This window comes from Herpailurus yagouaroundi, unplaced genomic scaffold, assembly GCF_014898765.1.
Source record: "Herpailurus yagouaroundi ecotype Mexico unplaced genomic scaffold, PumYag 185, whole genome shotgun sequence".
NCBI classification, from domain to species: Eukaryota; Metazoa; Chordata; class Mammalia; order Carnivora; family Felidae; genus Herpailurus; species Herpailurus yagouaroundi.
In genome coordinates, this window is record NW_024412416.1 from 21,052,071 (window position 1) to 21,076,027 (window position 23,957).

At 52.1% G+C, this 23,957-nt stretch overlaps 2 protein-coding genes across 10 annotated transcripts in view; one reads left to right on the forward strand and one right to left on the reverse strand.

Moving 5' to 3' along the window:
• Window positions 1–18,068, forward strand: part of ENTREP2 (endosomal transmembrane epsin interactor 2) — a 469,222-nt gene extending 451,154 nt beyond the window's left edge. For 4 of the 5 annotated variants that reach the window (XM_040493830.1, XM_040493831.1, XM_040493832.1 and 1 more), the window contains 4 exons: window positions 5,868–5,943; window positions 11,549–11,755; window positions 13,499–13,573; window positions 14,691–18,068. In XM_040493830.1, coding sequence (XP_040349764.1) covers window positions 5,868–5,943; window positions 11,549–11,755; window positions 13,499–13,573; window positions 14,691–15,013 — 681 coding nt within the window. In that variant the 3' untranslated portion in view covers window positions 15,014–18,068. Of the gene's footprint in view, window positions 1–5,867; window positions 5,944–11,548; window positions 11,756–13,498; window positions 13,574–14,664 lie in introns of all 5 variants that reach the window. The other variant, XM_040493833.1, reaches the window with a different exon arrangement.
• A 1,034-nt stretch (window positions 18,069–19,102) lies between these two features.
• APBA2 (amyloid beta precursor protein binding family A member 2) overlaps window positions 19,103–23,957 on the reverse strand; it is a 273,496-nt gene continuing 268,641 nt past the window's right edge. For all 5 annotated transcript variants that reach the window (XM_040493826.1, XM_040493824.1, XM_040493825.1 and 2 more), the window contains 2 exons: window positions 22,783–22,923; window positions 19,103–20,381 (listed from right to left, as the gene is read on the reverse strand). In XM_040493826.1, the coding sequence (XP_040349760.1) occupies window positions 20,310–20,381; window positions 22,783–22,923 (213 nt within the window). In that variant the 3' untranslated portion in view covers window positions 19,103–20,309. The remainder of the gene's footprint in view (window positions 20,382–22,782; window positions 22,924–23,957) is intronic.

The following is a 23,957-nucleotide window of genomic DNA, read 5'->3' on the forward strand; positions in this document are numbered from 1 at the left end:
CCCGCTGGCTCACCATCCAGAGATTACATTGCAGGAGCAGCTGCAATGGGGCAGTGGGGCAGGTGCCAGCATTGGCCAGAGGCAGGGATGGGACGTGGGGAGGTGTAGCAGTGGACTGTCCCCATGGTTTTTGGATTCCAGTGAGCATCCCAGGCTTGTCAATCAAATACAGATGGCTGAGCCCACCCCAGAGTTTCTGAGTCCATAGTTGGGGAAGGGGAACCTGCCAAGCATTTGCATTCCGGGGGTTTCTGGGTGGCTCAGTCGGTTAAGCGTCTGACTCTTGATTTCAGCTCAGGTCAGGATCTCAGGGTTGTGAGCTCAAGCCCCATGTTGGGCTCTGTGCTGATAACACAGAGCCTGGTTGGGATTCTCTGTCTCTGTCTGTCTGTCTCTCTCTCTGTCTCTGTCTCTCTCTCTCTCTCTCTCTCTCTCTCTGCTCCTCCCCTGCTCTCACTCTCTCCCTCTCTCAAAATAAATCAATAAACTTAAAAAAAAAAGAATCTGCATTCCTACCTAAGTTCCAGCTCCTGCTGCTGTGTTCCTCTAGGGACATGCTTTGGGAACTGGAGTGGATCACTCTTGTGAGATGCTTGGCAAAGAGGAGAGAAGATAGGAGATAGTTAGGGAGACTGTGGGCATAGGGCATGAGGATGTTACCAAAGGGACGTGGAAGGGTCCAGACAGTGGGAGCACCTGAGCCGGGGTTGGGGAGGGAAGTCCCTCGAAGGCGGAAGGGGGATGCTGAGCCAACCTCAGATGGTCTGCTCTGCCCTGTAACCAGCAGGGGCACCAGGCAGGGCAGCAGATGGGCCTGGAAACCCCAGCAAGCCCACAGGGGTGTGTGATTCTCCATGGCTGCCTTGGGGAGAAGGAGGAACTCTGCCACCACCCCCCAGCTGCTGCCAGTTGCCATCACAGAATTTGAGCTCCGTCCTGGGGCCGAACTTCGGCCTGCCCATCTGTCCTCCCATTTGTGAACGGTTACTCCCATTTCTAGAAGAGAAAATGCCACAGAAGGGTGAGTGACTGTGCACACTGCCCTGTAGAGAGCAGCAGGACTTCTCAGAGCCCTTTGCTTCCCAATCCTGATGACAGGGAACACCGACCCCCAACAACACTCCTCATGATGAGTGTGGAATGCCCACGTCCAAGCCTGTCAGGGACCCTGGATGCTGGAAAGTGGCCTCTGCATTTGGGTGTGACATTCGATGCACACCATACTGGCATACCAGAAGGCTACTGAGGAGTGTTTTATCACTGATTTACTCTTTTTTCTGAAGCATATAGAATACAGATCTTCCTTGACTTACAGTGGGATTTTCAATCCAAGAAACCCATGTGCTTTGAAAATATCCTTAATACCCCTAACCTACCGAACATCGTAGCTGAGCCCAGCCCAACTTAAGTGTGCTCACAACACTTCCATTAGCCTGCAGTGGGGCAAAAGCATCTAATACAACGCCTGTATTTTTAAAAATATTTATTTATTTATCTATTTATTTATTTATTTATTTAGAGCAAGGAGGGGGCACAGAGAGAGGGAGAGAGAGAATCCCAGAGAGAGAATATGCACTGTTAGCACAGAGCCCAACATGGGGCTTGAACCCATGAACCATGAGATCATGACTTGAGCCAAAACCAAGAGTTGGATGCTTAACTGACTGAGCCAACCAGGCACCCCACAAAGCCTATATTATAATAAAGTGTTGACTATCTCGTGTAATTTATGGAACACTGTACTGAAAGCAAAGAACAGAATGGTTTTGTGGGTGCAGAATGGTTTTGTGAGGGTGTCCATTGTTTACCCAGTCGAGTGGCTGGCTGCCTGGGAGCTGTGGCCACCCACCTCTGCCCAGCATCATGAGAGAGTACCATACTGCATATCACTATCCTGGGGGAAAAAAATCCAAAGTCAAAACTCAAAGTACAATTTCTTTCTAACTGAGCGTGTATCACTTCTGTACCATCGTAAAGCCAAAAAATCCTAAGTCAAACCATCATAAGTTGGAGACCGTTTGTATGGGGGAGGATAATACTGGTTCTAATATGACACCGTTCTCCAAAACTATTGAGAATTCTCTAAATGGAGATTTCTTTCACATGATTTTGGTGAGAAAATCCTTAAGGGCAAAGGAAGGCCTGTCTCCTATTGCGTTGGCTCAGAACCCACCAGCTTACAAGTGCCTGCACAAACATTATGTGTGCAAGAAGTATGTGTCTGAATGGCCTTTCTCTGCGCTGGCTCTTCGGGGAGCGGGGCAGCATCTGGTGATTACGGGGCCACTGCAATGCTCTCCTCAAGGGGAAGCCTGTGCCTTGCTGGGCCCATTCTCTTTGACCCTGTGGTCTGGCAGCACTTTTCAATTCCACAGACACCTCTAGGAGTCTAGAGGCCAGTGAAACTCGTTCCCATCCACAGAGGGAAGGCTGCGCCAGCCAGCTGCCCCCCTCCCCTGGGGCAGTCCCCCCACCTGAGGACAGCAAGGAGCTGCCCCCCCTTTACGGCACAATCCTTTGTCACAGGGCAAGGCAGAGGTTAATTACTTCCCCTTATGGACAAACAGCACGTAAATTGTCTATCAGTATTCGTTTGGATAAAGAGAGGAAGACAGACTGACAGAGGAGCAAAGCAGGCATTGTGTGGGCTCTGGACAGGCGGCAGAAGGCCGCTCCTTTGGGAGAACTTTTTGATGCGGGAAGGAAAAGCTCCCTTGACTGAGCACATTCATTCTGATCCATTCACTCTCCTGGATCGGCCACAGGCACGTTCTGTTCTCTGTTTGCAATGTCCTTCTCTTTCCCAGGGCTTAAGACCGTACCTTGAGGGCAAGATCAGAAGGAGTGCATTTCTTTCTATAGCCAGAAAGTTACTGAGAATTTGCCAGTGTGCTATTCCTGTGGATGACAAGCTTACATTTCCAAGGACCATGGAAAACTGTGCTATATTCTATAGAACACAGAGCCATGAACTGAACAGAATCCCTTCCTTGTGGGACTCACAGGCTGGCATGGTAACAGGACGGCCTCCAATGAACTTTGCTGGGACTTCAGGGGAAAAAGGTAGAGTGGGATTGGCATGTGAACAATCGAAAAGGTCTCCAAGGTGCAGTGTAGACAAACAGTGCTGTGACAGCCTGGGACCCGGCTGGGGAGCTTAGGGTAATGAAGGAGGTTCATTGACATCATTTGGGTACAGATTTCATGACCCTGCGTGTCAAACTATAGCAGTGCCTTTGACGAGTTTGACATTTGGAGTTGACACGATCCAGCGGCACCTTGGGAATTTGAATTTGGTGGCAGTCTGGTGAGTAGGAGGGCAGCCTGAGGTACGAGGCTAGAAATGCTGAGGCAATGGACACAGGAGAAGCGCAGCCAACCACAAGTCCTAAAAGTCAGTATTTATATTTTCAAACCAAATCACTTTTGCATTTAAAAATCTGTAAGCAAAGTAGCTTCAAAGATTGCCTTGGGACACTAGGCTAAAATCTTAATTCACATTTTCTGTGATTACAGCCAATTGCCCCCAAAGAACAGCTCTTTATAGTTCTGATACTAGCTGGTTGACCTGACCCAGGAGTGGGGAATTTGCTACCAGAAATAGGGGAGAGTTTTCATGTGGTGTGTCTTAGCCACAGAGCTTCCCAAAAGAAAGGGAGATGAGGAGATGCGGCTTATTTGCATAAATGCCAACTGACTTTTTAATCACAACTGGTCACTATAACGTGTCTGGGAACAAATAAATGCAGCCTCTGAGTGTCCCATGTGAGGCCATACACACAGCATCTCCTCTCAGTGGCCCTCTCCTGCAAGAGCTGTGTTATAAACTTTTATTGCTAAACTAGAGTTTCACTTTAAATTCTGTGCCACAAGTATGTTTCTTCTCCACCCTTTTCCGCCGCCCTTATATTTAATCGAAAATGCCGTGTGAACCTCACAGCTATTTCCTCCACAGCTTTCGTGTGGCAAGGTGGCGTTGGCCATGAGGGAAGGCCAAATTCAAATTAAACCCTTGACACCCTGCTTACCAGATGTGATAGATACACTGCCAGGAGCTGTCTCCTCTCAAAACCAGATTTGACCGGGAGCCAGAGGGAAGCCAGTGATGCTTCTATGAAATATGAAATGAATCCAATTTCCTCCTGACCTTGTCCCATGGTGCATTTTATTCCTCTTGTTTTATTTATATTTCTTTATTACCAGAAGCTTTTCTTCAGGCATCAGGCCTCCAAGTTGCCACCCATCCCTGCAAAATTAAAAAAAAAAAAATGTTAAGGGTCAGGAGGAGTATGGAAGGAAACGCACCTTGAGGATACTGTTCCTTTTTGTGTGATTTCGCAGAATATTCTCAACAGAGATTTCCAACATTGGTTGTAGGCATAGAGTGATTTCAGTGAAAAGGAAGGTGAGTGTTGGTGGCCGTGTGAGTCTCCTTCCCCCGAATTCCTCCCCAGCAGAACGGGATTGTGCTGAGGAAGGAAAATAGTGCATGCAGTGTTACACATAGTTGGGATCAAAGGGAACATTTAGGCAGCTCTGGTTCTTCCCCACAAGTGCGGTTCTTGCCCCCCAAACCCTGTCGCACATTCCCCGCCCCCGGGGGCACGGTTCACCTGTTTTGTGTTGGTGAGAGGCCTGCAGCCTGGTTGAAAGAGCCGAAGGTGATCAGCTGTCTGATTGAAGTAGCAGGAGACAAGGGAGGCAGAGACGTAATTACCTGAGCTGGAATGGGACCAAGCCGCAGGGGACCCCTGAACTTCCCAGGCCTCCCCCTGAGCTCATTATTTGCAAGCAAGTCCCCAAAGCAATTCTGAAATAATACAAGGATTCAGAAATCATTTTCTGAGATAGCACAGGGGCACATGTATGTGGTATTTGTGACACCCAGACACATGGCCCACGTGGGACCATTGTGCCCTACAGTAGGGGTAGAACAGATGTGGTCACAGTGGGAACCGAGTGTGCGAGCAGAAGATGGGCAAGTGAAGACAGGGCAAGAGGGCAGATGTGCCCTACCCTCACCCAGCCAAGGAGGCCTGGTCTTCCCCTGCTTGTCCTCCCGATGGCCTCTCTGGGCTGAATGATCTATTTGAGAAGAAATATGCAAGAGCATGATAACTTCCAACATGATGCAAGCTTCACAGCCACTCAACACGACAGGACAGGACAGTATGCCCAGGGCCACGGGGCCTGCGCTCAACCCGGCACATGGCCTGAGTGGATCTGGACCTTGAACCCAAGCTTGGACAGGGAGGAAAGTCTTCTGAGTAACCTCTTGATTCCATCTGCAGAAGGCAGAAGGGAAATGGGGCAAGTACACGCTATGGGGGAGTGTGCGAGCTCACCGAGGCCAAAACTGTCTACTAAATGCCCACCCTGTGCCCAAGCCGTGCTGGCCCAGAGCATTACAGGTCTCTTGACTGTCCCCCTGTGGCTTTATTCTTCCTGGTGTGGAATCAGGGAAAACAGTTGTTGGGAGGAAGGGGTTAGAAGTGAGGCCAGGGGCTCTCCTACCTCCTGCAGTGACTCTGGAGGATCCTATGTGGCCTCTTTCAGTCCCAAAGAGTGCTCCCTAGAAGTGGAAGGTGAGTGGGCTGAGGGTGGCTGGTGCCTGGCCCTGGTAGGCTCTTGGGGACTGCTTGGCACTCTGATTTCAGAAAGAGAAACAGGCTTTGGCCTTGGCAGCAACCCTCTGGCCTTGGCATCCTCACAGCCTGACTCCATAAATTTAGGGGAGAATGGCAGACGTGTAAGTACATGTCACTTAGTACTTCTTTCTAGAAGATGAGCTTTGAAGTCAGCCTTGATTTCTGGAGTCTGTTGTGCTGTGCCCTTCAAACTACCTGATGACCTGTTTCTTGCTGTAGCTTACGAGCGTAGATCAGCCGGCGACTGAGCCCAGCCCCGGGGACCCAGATGCCACTGCTGGCTTCAGCACACAAGGTAATCTTACCCTTTTGATCATTTGAAATAAGTTTATACTTCTCAAAGCATGTTTCCTTCCCTCCTACTTCCTTCTCTCCTCCTTCCTGCAACTGCCTTCCCACCATTTCTTATTCTTTAAGGGGATAGAATTTGCTACAGCTTCTGCTGTTTAGTACCATATTAGTTCTCCACAGTTCCTCCCTTACTGGCAGCGGTAGTAAGTCAGTACAGCTGGGGGACCTCATGCTTTCTGTGGCGGGATTTGCCCCCCTCTACTCCAGCACCTTTCTCCTCGACTTGAGGGATCTGGGTTTGAAGGAGCGCTTGACTCAGTCTGGGACGGACACTTCCCTGAGCAAAAACATGTACCAAGCTCACATCCACTGGGCTCCTCCCTCAGGAAGGGGCCAGGCCTGGGCCCCTGGGCCCCTGGGCCCACTGGCTTTGAGGGGGGGCACTGGGGAAAGGACACTACCAGTTGTGTCGTAGAACGCATTGAAGGAAAAATGTGGAAGGTCCGATCTCAGATGTGGGGTGGGAGCCGCAAGGCAAAGCCAGAGGTGAGGAGGTAGTTGAGGTGTCAGGAGAGCAGACAAGCCTGAGTAGCAGAGGGACACATGGATGAGGGTTGGGTGTTTCCATCTTCTTTGGGTCCCCAGGTGGGCTCATGGGGGCAGGTTTGTTCAAAGACAGAACTCAGCTAATTCGTGAGAGGACTAAGGGTCTCAGAAAGGACACCCATTATAGTCCCGGGGCTGTCTGCCCTTGACCCCAACTCTTAGTTAACATCTGAGAAATATGAAGGGGCCATCCTTCTGTGAGGACGCCTCTGGGTTGTAGGAAGCCTGGTCTCTGCAGTTGTGGGATTTGGAAGTGACCTTGTCCTTTACCTGGTGGCTCCAAGCAGTCATCAAAAGCTGTGTCTAAGAGGTGGTGTCCTGTGACCTTCCTAGAGACTACTTCAGGGCACAGTGTGTCTCAGTCCCCCAATGCATTCTAGACTTTGGGCTGAGGGGGCTCCCCCTTCTCCATCCCAGCCCCATCACTCCTGAAAACACAAGTTCTGGAGGAAAACATGGTTGGAAAGCCGAACAGCCTGGTGGCTCCTGGAGTCCAGGGCAGATAGTGATGGACAGAGGAGTCAGGAATTCATCTGGTCTAGGCCTTCCTCACTGCTCAGGCTCCAGACAGTTAACTGGGCTTGACTGAGAAGCTCGGGGCTGCTTCCAGCACTGACTTCTGGCAGAGGGGCCAGGCCTAGAAGTGGGCAGGAATATATGGAGAAGTACTGACAGAGGCTCATGGGATGGCAGGCCAAGCAGGATTCACTGTAGAAAAGATGGGGCCCCCCCCCCCGCACTGGGTAATTTCTATATGGGCTGATGTTGAGGTCAATGTCATTTTTGGGGCTATGCATATCCAACTGTCCCAGATCATTTATTGCTTTTGTACCTTTGTCAAAACCCAGCTGGACATAATGGCATGGGTCTATTTCTGGGCCCTCTTATCCTGTTCCATTAATCTGTGTGTCTGTCCCTCTGCCACTAGAACCCTCTCCTGATGACTGTTGCTCTGTGGTGAGCCTTAATATCAGGCAAGCCCGACCTCTGCTTTGCTTTTCTTTGTCAAGATTGTTCTAGGTACTCTAGGGTCTTTGTATTTCCATGTCAATTTTAGAATCCACTTGTCTGTGTCTATAAAAACTCTAGCTGGGAATTTAATAGGAATTTCATTCAATTTGGGGGGGGCGGTATTTATTGTTTGAGAGAGAGACAGACGACAGAGCATGAGCAGGGGAGGGATAGAAAGAGGAGGAAACACAGAATCCAAAGCAGGCTCCAGGCTCCCAGCTGTCACCACAGAGCCCAACAGGTGGCTTGAACTCACCAGTCATGAGATCATGACCTGAGCTGAAGTTGAACGCTCAACAGACTGAGCCACCCAGGTGCCCCGGAATTGCATTCGACCTATAGAGCAATTTGGGTAGAATTGCTATCCCTGCAAAGCTGAACATTCTTGTGTAGGAACATAGTACATCTGTCTCTCTGTTTATCTGGATCTTCTTTGGTTTCTTTCATCAGTATTTTATCATTTTGAGAATACAGATCCTGAGCATGTTTTGTTAAGGGCATACTTAGGAATTTCATTTTCTGTGGAGCAGCTGTAAATGGTATTCTGTTTTTACTTTTGGTTTCTGCCTGCTCATTGTTAGTACATGTGCCCAACCATGGGACAGATGTGATTCATTCTTGTGTGATTTCTCTTGCATCCTACAGCCTTGTCGGACTCACAAATTTAGCTCTAAAATTTTTTGAGGAGGGGGGTGGGAGGGAGATAAATTCTAGTATTATTTTTCACCTATTGAAATAAAATAGTAATGGGGATATGGATGCTGGCAAGGCCGCAGGGAGGTGCTTTACCCAGCCCTGACTGGCAGCTTGGAACTCAACCCTTTTGACAGAGCATCTTGATAAAGAGCCATAAAATGTTTATGCCATTAGATGTGGTGATCACACTTCTAGAACTGCCCAAAAAAAAAAAAAAAAAAAAAAAAAAAAGAAGAAGAAGAAAACAAAAAATAAAACCATAAGCATGAAGATAACTTTTGTTTTTCATAAGAATAAAAACTTACAGGGACAATGAAGTCCATTGGTAAGAGTTAAGGAAAATATGTTATGTATGCTAAATATATCATCGTACATTAATTAGGAGAAATTGTGATCTATTTAGGTGAAAAACTGCAAGTCCACTGGGATTATTACTACCGTACAAACAGTCTCACAGCACAAGCCAGTGAGGGTGTACAAGAATGAGTTACTGTCTTGGCCTATGAGCTTTCCCTATAATGTTACCCTAATCTTATCTTTCCATTACTTATAGATATTCAGAGCTAAGTCACATTTCTCTCTCTGTGACTCTGTTTTCCTGATGAACTCAGCCATTGGATTATCACAGACTTTAAGAAAATTGGGACTGAGGCACCTGGGTGGCTCAGTCAATTGACTGAGTTTCTAACTTTTGATATCGGCTCAGGTCATGATCTCACAGTCATGGGATCGAACCCCGTGTCAGACTCCACGCTGACTAAGGAGCCTGCTTGGGATTCTCTTTCTCCCTCTGCCCCTTTCTCTCTAAACAAACAAGCAAACATTATTAAAAATATTAAAAAAAAAAATTGGGACCAAGGGTATATTATTATGTCCAGTCTCATCAAATGGTATATATTAAATACTACAGGTTTTTGTATGTCAATTATACCTCAATAAAGCTGTGAAAAAGCAAGAAAGCTGAGTTCAAGGAGGATCAGCAGGAAATAAATATTCTTCAAAATAGTTTTAATATACTTCTGTGTAATGTTGATAGAATTAATAATTATGCTTTCTGGTTTGAAGTGTTCTAATGATACAGGGAAGTATTTCTTCTCTACATTTATACATTCACCTTTGAGTGTTTGCCCAATCAATTCCTTAGAATAAATTCCTAAAAGTGAAATTGCTGAGGCCAAGGAAATGTGTATTTTAGGTTTTGATGTGTTGGCCACATTGCATTCTAGGAAGGTTTTCTTGCTGGTTTGCACACCCACCAGCAGTGTTTATGACACCCCAAACATCGTCATTCCTGGTGATCTTTGTCACTCTTGCAGGTGACTGTAGTACACACACAAGATTGAGTGTGAACAGCTTTTTACACATTTAGTACCTAAGTGTAGGTCAGTTTAGGGTCCACTTTTTTGCAGTGTTTTGTGGGGTTATTTCTTTCTTTTTTGGTAGATTTGTAAGAAAACTATCACTTAAATAGAGACATTTTCTCACTTTTCCTATTCACTGTAGGGATGCTTTCCCTGTTAATGATGCCTGTTGCTATACACAGTTTTAGAATTTTTCTTGCCAGATTTATCAAACTTTTCCATTCTGGTTTCCGTCATGGTGACAACGTCTTTCTCCACCCTAAGTGTAGACTTATTCTCCTATTTTCTACTACTATACTTCTAGTATTTTAAAAAAGAAAAGGATTAATCATTCTGAAGAATGTTTAAAGTTTGAGAGAGAGAGCATGTGCAGGGGAAGGGCAGAGAGAGGGAGAGCAAGAGAGAATCTCAAGCAGGCCTCACACCATCAGTGCAGAGCCCAATGCAGGGATCGAACCCACGAACCGTGAGATCAACACCTGAGCAGAAATCAAGAGTCGGACTCTTAACTGACTGAGCCACCCAGGCACCCCTGAAGATTTTTTTTTTTTTTGCATATGATTTGTGAGGTTCAGTTCATCTTTCTGTTTTCCAGAAACAGCATCTATTGGGAGGGCAAGGGTAGACAGTGCAGGGCTGGGGAAGCAAGAGCACTCTAGAAGTGGGCTGCTTCCAACCAGCTCCACCACTTGGCGGCCTCACAACCCTCTTCCCCTGAGGTCGCTTAACCGTGTTTCCCGAGTGGTTAGCTGGTGGGCCATGAGGATTACGTGGGAGGTCACCTGTAAACCTCGTGGCAGTGGGGAAGCTCCCAGAAACAGAGCGCACTGGCAACAGAGAGGCCTCCCACAGGACCCACGGAAAGGGATGGATGGGACAGACCCCAAAGCTTCCCACCCTGGAGTTGTTCAGGCTCCTGTGAGTCTTACAAAGCATCCCCCAGGGGAGCTGCTCACCTCAAAAATCTACCCCTGTGGAGTGATTTGCCTCACAGCAAGCAGCTGTGACGTTGCCTGGTGATGGGATCAAAGAGCAGAGGGAGCAATGCTTCTCAAGCTTTAAAAAAATGTGCACACAGGTCCTTGAGATTTTAAGACGATTTTGATCCAGTACCCCCGGGTAAGGAAGGCCCTTGGAGTAGTGAGGGGCTAGAGCCCGATCTGACCAGCATCACAGGGATATAACAGTGGGTCACACACTTAAGGGGCATCAGAATCCCCTAGGGGCTTGTTTGAACCCCCATGGCTGGGCCCACCCCCGAGTTTCTCATTCATTGGGTCAGAATTCTGCCATATCCCCAGGCAATGCTGATGCTGCTGGCCTAGCCCACACTTTGAGAATCAGGTGGGCATCACCGGGCTGCTTCCCGCACCTGCCTGACCAGTGCACGGCTTGCACTTGAGGCCCCAGGCTGTACTCTTCTGTGTGGGGCAGGCAGGTTCTCAGGCCCATGAGGACCTGGCTAGGATGCCCTGATGTCCCCCTGAGCCCTGCCCTTCTCTACGTGGACCCTGTTCATGGAGCACCCTCTGACCTCCACCTTCCTGTACTTCAGATCCCCCAAGGGATACCCTGGATAGGAGATGGGGCTGGTTTCCAACTTTTAGTCTCTTGTGGAGTGTGAAGGGTGTACATGCCCCCACCCTATATCCCTCCTGGGAATGATTCTTGAGAGATCATCTGGTGTCCCCCAAAACCTTTCTAACACCACAGAGCATCTGTAGACCTGTTCGGTGTTCACACGCCCCCAGGATTACAGGTTTGTCTAGATTTGGCATTGAAGGGCAGACTGCTCAGGCCCCCTGTGGGGGAGCTCCAGGAGGCTGAGATTTTCACTCTCAGCTCCATCAGGGGTGTGAGCAGTCACTGTGCCTGTCTCGGGTGGCTCTGTGGTGGCCCATTGCCAGTTCTAACACTAGGTCCCTTGCCTTGCAGAGCCCGCAGATAGCTCGAGCCTCCTGGCATCCGAGGGTGCCACCGCACCAGGCCTAAGCCCTGAGGGCCCTGTGGGTGCCTCGCAGCCCCTGCCACCTGACCTCGAGTCCCCTGAGGGCCCTGACCAGGGCACGCAGGCACTGCCAGGTCCCGGGCGTGTGGCCCGCTCCACCAGCGACCCCACTTCGTGTGCATCCAGTGTGGCAGGTACGACTGGCCCAGCCCCCTTGTGCCCCCAGCGTGTGCCCTACTCTGCCCTGGACACTGCAGGCCTCAGTGAGCTGAGAGTCAAGGCCAGGCCTTGGGACCTCGGCTTAGGGGCCACTTTGGGAATGTGGTCTTAATGCCCTAGGCCTAGGGCTCTAGGGAGGGAGAGACAGTCAGGGGCCCCTGTTGTGTACCCACCAGGCTTTCCACTTTCTGGCTGGGGAGTAAGGAGAGAAAGGATGGAAGGCTTGGGGTGATGAGAGCCCACTCGGGGTCAGCCAGCCCCTGATATTAGCCTGCTGGTTGTACCCCAGCTCTGGGGCCCAGGTGGGCACTCAGGTCAGGCAGATGACCACAGGCTGTATCCATCCATCAGCCAGGACTAGCCTGGGCTCCACCCTTTTGGAAGTGCCAGTGCCTGCTGAGTGGTCTGGTGGGACCCAGGGCCACATAAGGTATGTCTGTGTCTCAGTGATGGCTCTAGGTGGGTGGGGTGCCCTCTAGCTGGAGCTGCCCCCAGCAGAAGGGGTGTGTCTCCAGTGGCATTTCCTGGGCACCCTTGGCAGCACTCCATGTGTGTGGCTTGGAGCTGGGGTCAGAATCACCTACATGACTCTTGAGTTGGGCGGTGCCTTCCCTGGGCTGCAAGACATGGCATCAGAGTTCCTGGATTTGCACTTCACACCAGCTCCCCAGGTGGTCTTGTGCATCCTGAGGTTGGAGAACCCGTGCTTCCTCCCATGATGCTAGGTTTTGAGGGGGGAGGACAGACGTGTCTTTGCCAGTAGAGACTAGTGGGTATCATGGCTGCAGGGCCATTGGACTGCACACTTCGTCCAGTGAAACTGTAAGAACCCTGAAGAGGCCCCCTGGCTGCCTGGACTCAGTGGTGTTGGGCCAGCTGACCTCCAAATAGACAAGACCCATGCCCCAGGAGAAGTGTATCCCTGGAAGGAACTAGGAACCCATGGAGGTCATTGCCTACCAGGGCCCTGCTGGTGGAGACGTCAGAGTTTGCACCTAGAAGCTCTTTGGCCTGCAGTCCTCTATCTTGCTACCTCCCCTCCCACATTCAGTTACCAGCTCACTAGACAAGATCCCATAAGACTCTTCTCCTGAAGCAGCCCCCCACACACATACCTCCTTCCCCTGTGCTGGGCTCCTCTGAACCCAGGCTCAGCCTTCTCCCTGCTAGGGCTATTACACGTGCATGTTTAGGGGAGTGTCTACTCTGTGGCCCCCTGATGGCTTCCTTTGGCCTATCCTCCCCTCAGGGAAATTTGGACTCCACAAACCATTACATTTTAGGGGTGAGGATGGAGAGAAGACGAGTCACAGTGCCTTCTCTGCGTCCCCACACCACCCTGTTGGCACAGCCTCTTTGCAGCTCCACAGGACAGTTACTGTTCTATGTATCAAAAGCATGTGGCTTCCCGCGGTCTCTGGGGACCTTCAGACATGGGATGGGGCGGAGGGGAGGCATTCTGATGAAATACACTGGGTTTGCTTGTGGCATTGGCTGCTGTGCTGTGCCCAGCCAGGGGACACTGCCTGCCCTGTGGCAGATGCCGGCTGTGGGGCTGCTCCTGTGTGATCCATGCACAGGTTTGTGTAAGTTCACGAGTTTTCCTCTGCTTATCCAGCATCTAAAATCTATCTCTTACCTGAGGGAGGGTGATTATAGTGTTACGGGGAATGCCTTTTTCCGTTTCATGTGTTACCGGAGTTCTCTCTCTGATTAAGGCAACACCTCTTCGCATCCGCCCTCCTGCAGCCAGGACCTTGAAGCAGGACTGGCCAGGGCTGCTCTGGGGACCGGTGAGATACTCTAAAACGCTTTGACACCAGCTGCGAGATGGGGGGCTGGGGGGTGACTGGTGGGCTTTGTCTGAGCCCAGCCCTCCCGTTGTCACCCGTGAACATGGGCTCTGCAGCCCTGTGGGCTTTGAAAGGACAGCCTTCCCTTCCCTTCTCTCTCATGAGGACATGTTAGAGCCTATAACTGACAACATGCATGCAGCCATTTGTTTCACTGTATTTATGAGATGCTATTTTGAGGGGAGATTGGCCTCATGTGTGAGGGGTTTTTTTGTTTTTGTTTTTTTTGTGTTTTTTTTGTTTTTTCAGTTTCTCATGCTTAATTATCAGGCTTGCTCCATTGCTATCAAAAATAGGCCAGACCACCCAGAATGTGTTTCCTCTGTGTGACCAGACACATGCTGTGAGCAAGTCAGGCCTTAATCTGGTCCTTGGTGAGTTGGTCACAGGAGACTGGCCAGGGCTGGCTTTCTCTGGAGGCACCATCAGACCAGGGCCTGCTCCTTGGGTTATCCAGAGCAGCCACATGGGCCCTGTTGGGAGCTACTTCCAGGTCCCCTGGCCTTGGGCCTGTGGGTACTAGGAGCAGGGCCCTGATGCATCTGAAGTGGCTCCTGTCCACCCTTGACCTGGTGGGGGGTGCTCTCATTGCCCCTCTGGCACCCCCGGTTCTGATCTTGAGGCAGACCTGTCTCTAGTGCCATTGGACCCACAGGGGCAAAGGTCATTGAGGGAGGGAAGGCTGAAAAGGGTCGGTGCCCTGTGAGCTCAGGAATTGTGGCAGAGAGACAAAAGGAAGGGGGATCCCTACCCTGCACCTGTCCTTCTCTCCCCGCCCCCTTCCCATTTTGCTGTCCCATCCCCAGTCCTTGAGCTCCAGGGGGGCTGTGGGCCTTCTAGGTTAACAGCAGCTCAACTCAGGGCTGAGAAGGGCCAGGCCACACCAGGGATGAAGGGACACAGGACACTCCCAGGGCGCCAGCCCAGGACCGTGGAAATGCCACCAAAAAGCTTGTCTCAAATAGCCTTGTGTTTGCTTTGTAAAAAATTCATTTAACAGCTGCCTTCTGTTCTGTTTTGGTTGTTTTCAGATTTTATCTTTTCCCTTGATTTTTAGTTTCCCTATCTCATTCCTCCACGGCCTCCTGTGCTTGTCGGCACCGGCTCTCGCCACCTGGGCAGCTAGATCCCCGGAAAATGGACCACCGGTTAAAGCCAGAGGCCTTACAGACGGTCTTCAAAGAGCAGCCACACTCATTAATGGACGGCAAGGCCCATGCAGACACCAGGGTTTTGGTGGCTAAATTTTTGGAACACTCGAACTGTGCCCTCCCTCCCGAGGTACGGCATGTGGTGGGCACCTTTCGCCCGGCTGTCACGTCCGATGAGCACCACGTGGACGAGGCCATCTTCAGTGCCAATGTTCTGGACCAGGTGTGAACCAGTCACAGGTCTTGACATGGACACAGACAGGCCTGGGCCAGAGTGTCCTTGCTGGAGTCCACTGTGCGTGCAGGGAGGGGCTGAAGCCCAGGAGTGTCTCTGGGTGGCTCAGATGGGGAACTGCTGTCCCTCTCTTGCGGAGGATCCAGTCCATTGTTTTCTTGGGGATGACACTTCCTACCTATTCCAGTGATGCAGAAAAATGACTCTCGTGGCATTGTGAACTCTTTGGGTTTTTATCAGGCATGTAGCACCTGGAACTGGAGACACTAAGCATCTTCAAAATCATGGCCATCAAAAAGCAAAATTCTCCCTCACTTCTGATTTAGTTGAGTGTTTAGTGGATAGAGGAGGACAAGTAATGAGACCATTTTCTTCTATGGTTTGTCTCACTCGCTAGTCAACCCTTTATCATGTGCTGACTGGAAAGAAAATGGGTAATTCTAGGACGGATGGCAGCCCAGGCCCAGCTCTCTGCCCGCAGGAAGCAGGGCTGTTGTGGGAACAAATCATTATAGGGGGCCTCGGGCCACCTCCAGGCAGCAAGACGGTACGACAGGAAGCTTTCCTGGACGCGTTCCCCCACCACCCCCCGCCACCTCTGCCCCACCGTCACCTAGTCTCCTGGGCCTCCCCTCTCTACCCTCCCTCCATGGGGTGCCCTCCCCACTTTCTCTCTGGCTCTCTGTCCATGGTCTCCTATTCTGTAGATACTTTTGGGGACCCCCTTTGGGGGTTTTCCCTGTGTCTGCCCTCCCCAGGATGGCCTGGATGGGTGAAGGTCTGGGGAAAGAGGCCTGTGTCCCAGGATCTGTGCACCTCTTGAGAAAGCAAGTCTCTGATGACCCAGAGCAGTCCCTTCCCAGCCAGGCAGTGGCCACATCTGCATTGGAGCTTGCAGGTTGTAAGTCATGTCTTTCTATAAAACACACACTGAGCTGGGGACGTGGGGCAGGCAGGCCCAGCCTCTCTGCAATGGCAGCTTGGGCATCTCTGACTTTCTTGGTCCCCCTGCCCCTCATGTTCTGGCAACATTACCAGCTGCCACTTCTCAAAAATGACCCTGGAGCAGCACTGTCTTCAAGAACTTTCTGCGGCAGTGGGAATGCCTGTATCTGTGCCATCTACAACAGTGGCCACTAGCACCTGAGCTGTGGCTGCATTGAACAAGGCAGCCCAGAGCTGACATGTCTGAACCAAGAGCCCAAGGGCCTGGCATGTGGAGCACGGGGGGAGGACCTGACAACTGCCACTGCTGCTTGGTGTTCAGCAGTCTGGGGTCTGCGTGCTGTCCTCTGCCTTGCACCCCACTGTAGCCAATGTGCGGAGGGCACGTCCTTGTGATTGGAAGCTGGGGAGGGAGGGGCAGGGAGGGTCTGCAGCCCAGACGCCTGGAGCCCCCAGGAACTGCGATGCAGGAAGCCTGCAGGGACAGCTTCGAACACTCTGCTTTAGTGATGGTCTTGGCCATTGCCTCCCTCACCTCTGGGTGAGGCGAGAGAGCTGAAAAAATACCCATCAAGGCCTTTTGATGCCAACCGGAACGTTCCCATCGGAAAACCCCAGAGATGAATTATGAGCACTTTATCCAGACTATAAAATGGGAAATCCCTTCTCTAATTTTTCTCAGCTGAGGGCTCTTGAAGTCCCTCAAAGCAAATCCCTTCACAGGTACAGTTAATTGATGGTTTTTCCAAATAGTCTCCCCTGAGCCTGCCAGCAAAGTGTCCATGGCTGTCGATGCCCTGGCCTCTGAATTCAGGGCATTTTCAGTGTCTCTGGGGTGGGGAGCCAGAGCCTAGCAAGCTGCAGGGGTTTCCACCTGCATGTGGGGGGCCCACACTTGAGCCTGGGGGCCTGCACACAGCAGTGTCCCTGGGCTGAGTCCTAAGCCTGCAGTCTGAGGCCAGCCCCTTTCCTTCCCACTCCCACCTCTGGGCTGGAGCTGGGGCATCAGTATTATGCAGCCATTGTGAGCGGCCACTGGGAGCCTGCCCTGCTGTGGCTTTTGCTTCTCCTCCCTGCGGCGGGACACTATTTTCTCCGCCATCTGGGTCTCTTGCTGCAGCCTCTGTCTCCATGTGGGTACAAGTGGGCGCTCTGGCCCGAAGTCCAGAGGCCTGGACATTCTCAAGGGCTCTGCCCTTCTCTCATCCTTTCATGCTCAGTTTTGCATTTGCTCTCATAGTAACTCTATCTTGCGATTGAGGAAACTGTACCCAATTTTATACCACTCAGCTAGAACCTTCTGCCCATTCGTTCAGGGCCCCAGCTGGCCCACATGGGCTCTGGCAGGGCCCTGGGTCCTGGCTTCCAGCAAAGGTCCCGGGAAGAGAGGAGTACCAGTTAGAGCCACCAGGAATGAGCCAGGGACCCTACTCGCCAGTTCCAGTACCCAAGACCCTGCTCTGCTCAGCGGCATTTGAGAGCCAAGAGCCCCAGCAGCAAGCGCCCCAAGCCCAGACCACATGGGTGCATGGCCAGGGGGAAAGCTGTTTTCCTTCCCTCGTTGGTGCACCCTCTCCTACCCCTCTTGTTAAAGCATCAGCAGGCCAGGGAAGAGCTTGACGGGCTGTGCCAGAAAGCTAAGGCATGGGACCCCCACCTGCAAAGGCCTGGGTCCTGGGCACTCTCCCTGCCTTTTCCCCACCACCCAAAGGAGGTCAGCTTGGCGTGGGGCCACAGCCTGTCCAGACACTGCCATTTGCCTGGGGACCAAAAGAACACCGAGGTGGGGGAAGCTCTGGACCCCATCTCTGTGGCAAACAAGCAGGGACTCATCCTTCACAAGGACTTAGTCTCCTTCAGCTGGTGACAATGCAAATTAAATGCTTGTAACAAACCGTGTAACAGAAAGCTTATTTCAGATGGATGTGTTTCCCCTCCCCCCTCAGCTGTATTGATTCACAGATGCTGCTATTAGGCAGAATTTATAGGAAATTGTTTTCAAGCCACAGGAGACCTGTTTGTACAACTTGAAGGTTGTATTTATTTAATGTACCTCAAGGTGTTTTCATAATGATCAGTGTTTTAATAAAAACTATTTCTGGCCTCTGTGTCTCTGGATCTAATTGGGACAGAGGCAGCCCATGTGTGCCTCTGAAGGATCTTGAGGAGGCAGCAGGGAGCGTGAGGCATCCGTGGCCGCCCGTGTCTCCCAATATCCTTCCAGAGAAGGGCAGGGGTGAGGGGGCAGAGGGCAGGTGACTGCACACATGTAGGTACCGCCAGTGCTGGCCCAGAGCTGCCCCTCCGTCTGTGCATGTGACATCCGAGGGTTCCAGGAGGAATGCATGCCACTGGCTCAGAGATCTCTTTCAATCTGAACTTTTTATGTGTATCATTTGGTGGGACCCCCACCCCCCGTGTCATCTGCCCACAGATTTCCTCTCCAGAGTCTGTTCCCCTGCCTTGTCTTGGACAACACAACCACATACGCCTGGCTCTCCTGAGCTGACACCCTTTGCCTCCAGCTCCAAGGGCATGGGCCATTTCTGGCTAGATGTGAAGAGCCTTATCAGTAGCTCACAGCATGGAGAGCAGATCGCTTGTCAGCAGAGAGAGGTGGGTCCTACCAGGCCAGGTTCCCCAGATCAACAGGGGAACACCCATCACCAGGCCTTCTGACCAAAGCCTATGTTGACCCCTGCCTCCCCATGCCAGGGGACAGGCCACAAAAGACCCTAGAGGTAAGCAGACACCACTGGGATGTGTGGTCCATACACACATGGACTCACAACTCACCTCTTTTTTGGAGATCACTGAAATTTAAACCAAGAGAAGCAAAAGGTTTCTCTCCCTTATTAAATTAGCAGCCCGTGTCCTCCCTGGGATGGGATGGGCCGGCAGACCTGGTGACCTGTCTCCGTCACTGACCCTGTAGTCACTGCACGGCCAGCCCGGACTGACACCTGGTGCCTGGAGCATCTACCTCTCCAACCTCACTGGAAAGGGCCCCCGGAGGCCCCGGCCTGGAAGGGGATGCCGTCAGCACATGGCACCGTTGTAGAGCCGTGCTGTGAGGTGTTGAGGTTGAGGGAAGCTGGGCATCCATTTCTCAGTTGACAAACCAGCCACGCACACAGCTTTTTTATTATGACTTCAGTTTATTAGTGATATTAGCGAGTCTTCCTAAGGTCGGCTGCATGCAACACACAGGTCACTCCTTGAATACAGTAATCCTAAAGCTTTAGTTACTGCATGGTAAGGCTTCTTAAGTCACAGTGTATTCTTCAAGGCCTGGGCCAAAAAAAGAGACTTCCAGACAAAATGACGTCGGTTAACATTGACCTCGAAGGAACTGAACTAGACTACGTTTCACCGTATTTACACACGCTGTAATACTTCTCGCGGTGACGCCTGGCTCGCCCAGTGATCTGCGCTCACCACTGGCTGCCCCTGGAATGGCAGAGATTCCCAGGGTGGTTTTGGTTTTGGGGGGTGGGGGAGGGAGCTCGTGTGTGAATGCGTGTGTGTAGACAGAGATTTTTAAATAGAGGGCAGAAGCTGTGCCCCCCGTCCCTGGGAGAAGGAGCCAGTGTGTCCCGGCAGGTGGGGTCTGGGGGGGAAGGGGTGGCCTCGAGGGGAGGACAGGAGCGGCAGGCGTGGCGACCGGTCATCTGAAAACCCTGGAGTCTGAAGAATGGCTTGTCAAAGTCAAAACCGTGAGATTATCTAAATAAATATGGAGTTTCTGTGTTGTAGCCATCATCTTTTATTTAACTCAGGAACGTCTCCCTCCTCTTTAAATACAATCACATGTTCCCAGACGTCACAAGTCACACCCCGAGAGCCGGCCGCAGCGGCAGAATCGGCCCATTCGGGCCTGTTCGGGACTGTCAGGGTGCCCTCCCCCGAGGCACCCCGGGCCCCCAGACGGGGGGGGGGGGCAGATGGGACGGTCACTGGCCCCCCAGAGCTTGCTGTCCTCGCGGGGCCCCTCCAGGGCCGTGTCCGCAAGCGCCCACGTCCGCTCTCCACGGCTTCAGGGAGGAAAGACACACTCCACAACACACAGAGCTACAGACAAACACCCTTGTCCGTCGCAGTGAGGAAACGGGTCAGAATGCAGCAAAACACTTGACTGTTCTACACAGATTGGTTCCTGTGACTCTCCTTGGATGAAAAGATACCCCTTTTTGTCCAAAAAAAAAAAAAAAAGTGGGTCATGAGGGCACACCCTTCAGAGAAGCCAGTGTCCTTGGGTGGGCTGTGGGGTCAGGGGTCAAGTCCTGGGTCCAGCCTTCCAGCTCCTCTGAACCCAGGTGGGCTGGGCGGTGCAGGCTGGGTGGGCCTAGATGTACAACGGGGTCTCCTGGCCCGTGAGGAGCCTGAACATGGCCGCAGGCATGGTCTTCATGTGGATCTGTCAATGAGAGACAGGGGCTGAACAGACTCTCACTGCTCCCGGCTCTCTCCTCCCCTTGAAGGCCTCTCTCCTCCCCCTGATGCAATCAAGTGAGAACAAACACTCCAGGAACTGGCTGGCTGCAGAAACCCCCTGAGGGTTTTCTGTGCAAAGTACCAGCTTTCAGAGTGCAGGCAAAATGACGTCGTCAATGAAGGTTTAGAAAGCATTTCCTGACACTGTATACTCTTAATGGACCTCCCCATCCGGGTCTTCAGAGGGTTTCACACAAGCTCAAGTGCTAGTTTTTTCTGCAGCTCAAGCTGACAGCAGAGGGGCAAAAAATCAGATTTTTAATTGTGACTATGATTTGCCCACTCAGCTGGAGGCAGGCTGGGGGGTTCCCAGGCCTCTGAAGCCCTTTCCACGCAGCCAGGGAAAAGTGAGGGTTCAGGGGTCTGAGAATATATGGAGGAGGGCCAAGGACCTCGGGCCCCTCCATCCTTTGGGGTTCAGTTAGCAAATGAGCCTTTGGGGGCCTGGCCTCCCTCCCTGGATCCAAGGGGACCCGGGGGGCACAAGCAAGGCACAAGATGGCCTCCCAGGGAGACTGCCCTTGTGGGGCACATCCCCCCAAATCCTGTGAGGGCACTGGGAAGAAGAATGAGACCAGTGGATGCACAGAAAAGGTGGTTTCTGCTCCAGCAGGGCCAGCCCAGGGCTGTGCCAGTCTCAGGCCTTGGGGCTCTGGGAGGTGTGGCTGGCACGGGTGCCACTGGCTTCACTCTCCTGGGTGCCCAGCAAGAAGTGACCTAGGGCAGGGGGGCACGGCGCATGGTGTGGCCTTCCCGGGGGCCGCCCTTCCTCAAGCAACCAGGTCTCAGGTCCTTGGGTGACCAACCCAGAGAAGCCAGTTGTGCAGATGGCTTTTACAGTGTTACCTGTCCCCTGCCTGTCCCTGCCCCCAGGATATGTTTGATCAATTTAGATTTTAGTGCATCCACCACGCCCAGCATGGCTTTTTCCACCAGAAGAATATTCTGTGTAATTCCTCAATCTGAAACCCACCCCAAACCTCAAGTCTTGGTATCGAGGAACTAATTTTCCAAATGTGCTCAGGGATGGTGGAAAACACAGGCAGATACTTCAGTCTCCTAGCCACACCCTTGGCCGCTTTTGTGCCTCTTTGAATATCAATTCATCTCAGGTCTGAAGAGCTGAAAACATTTCTCCTTCACTCCACTGGCTTCTTCATAGGTGTTGAGGCTGATCGCCCCAGCGGGGTGGCCATTTCAAACATCAGATTTTCCTTCCTGGGAAGCCCTTTGTAAAAAAGGACACTAATGGTGCCAACCTGGCCCCCTCTCCCTTTTGAGAGCCAGCTATCAGCCACCATCAATCTATGGGAAAATAGGATTCCTCCCCCAGCCTGGTAGTTTCACAAAAAACCGAGTAGACCTCAGGAATTGTGGTCAGATACCCCCTCAGAAACAGCATCCACCCAGGGACTAAGCTTTACCCCCAGTGGCTACCAAAATGGAAGCCGCACTCTTCCCCACATGGCCACAGAGCCTGAGAGGCCCAACAGCCCTCAGAATTAAATGCAAACTCCCACCCAGCACGGGCCCCTTTGCAACAGACCCCTCTTCCGACCCACCAGACACACTCGTGCTGGGTGAGGCCTCCTTCCATTTCACATACTCTGAGCACCTTACTTCTCACCCCAAATTACCCTGTTCACCTGTGAACTCCTTGAGGAAAACTGTGCCCCTCTCCTCCTACCCCCGTCTACCTCAGGCTGGCATTGCTCTGATGCCAGAAAGAAGTAGAAGAGGAGGAAGGTTAAAGCCAGAGAAGCAGGAAAGGGTGCATCAGCCACGGCTGGCCTGCTCTGTGGATGGGAAGACGGCAGGAAGCAGGCGGAGCAGTGACCCCACTTCCGGGGTGGCCAGAACCTCGTGCCCTGGAAGGGCAGGGGTCCTGCAGAAGGAAGAGCTCCCAGACTGAGCATGCACATCCAGTTCTAGAAAAGGCATCAGCCACCTTTGCCCTCCTGTTGGCTGCACAAACAGAGTGAACAGCCAAATGCAGCCGTTCAGCCTCGTCACAGGTACTCCCTGGGTGAGAGGCCCAGCCCAGCAGCACAGTGGGTGCCCAGGGCTCCCTAGAGAGGGGGTGGGTCACACAGGTCAAGGTGGAAGCACATGACTAGCACAGACACGCTCCAAGATTCCAGCAAGGATGGCTCTCCTAAGAAGGCAGGTATTCCTGGGCGGGAGGCGGAGGGGGGGGAACCAGTGGCTTTCCTGAGCACCTCACATACCCCACTTGGGGCACAGATGTCAGTCATGGAAATGTAGGGCCCAGATGGCCTTGGACTCAGGTTCTGACTCCAGCAAAGTGACAGGCATGGCCTTACCTCTCCAACTGAGTTAGAAAGAGCCTGGACTATCTTCTCATGGGCTGTGGCCACCACACTCTGCCCGTTGATCTCAATGATGCGGTGGCCGACTCGGACGCCTCCTCGCTCTGCGATGCCCCCTCTCATGAGGCTGCAGATCTAAGCAGACACGCATCAGGTCAGCATGCAAGTCCTCACCATGCCCACAAGGAGCTCACTGCTGTCCCCAAACACGGAAGCAGGGAAATTAATCACGCAGAAAAAGAAACCCACAGGACAACTGCTTATGTATGCAATCTGCTGACTCACCAACGGGCACATTTATGATTTGGAATAGGCTAAAAACAATAAAGTCAACAGCTTGGCCTGTGGGAGACCCTTGCAGGCCCTCAGATTCCCTACAGTGGCTCTGCCCCCTCAGCCATCCCAGAGCCTCTATTCCTGGGTCAGGGGAGTGTAGAGTACTGGTAGTGTGTGCAGTTGAAGCACATCCTACAAGATTCTCCACCAGCCACACTCTGCTCCTCTCTGAACTGAAGAAATCACTGTTCCCACCTCAAGAGGAGGTGATGAATTCACGAGCCAACAAACAGAGCTGGGGGAAATGATGAGGGCCCTAAGTTTTGTGAAATCCACCCACTTGGGGATTCCCTAAAGATGGTGGCATCAGAAAGGCGGACGCCTGCCCAGACAATGCAGAGAGGGCAGCAGGTCCCAGATGGGAGCTGCTGGCTCAGGGAGAGGACACGCTCTCATCAGAGAGCTGCACCCTGATGGCTCCACAGGAGCAGTGCCCAAGTCCTAGAGATGCGGAGGCAGGCGAGGGCAGAGAGGACTCCAGGTGCCTCTCCACCACACTTTCCAAGGACCCAACGCAGGGGTCCAACAGCAGGGACCCTGGAGCTGAGGCTTTCTGAGAGTCTGCTGGCCACTGGAGGTCTCTCCTGCCTAACCCACCCTGGCACCTGACCACAGGCACTGCGGCTGGCACTGCCTAGACCCCGGCTGCCCCTTCCTCAGCATTATCTCAGAAGCCCTGGAAGGCTGCACCCCACCACCCGTGCTGGAGACTGAGCCAGGCAGCAGAGGCCTAGGCTGCCAGAACCCTGTCCCCAGAGTGCCCAGGGGCCACCCACGTCATCTAAAGGCCTCACAGAATTCACGGTGGCCCTTTATCCTCATGGTCTGCTTTC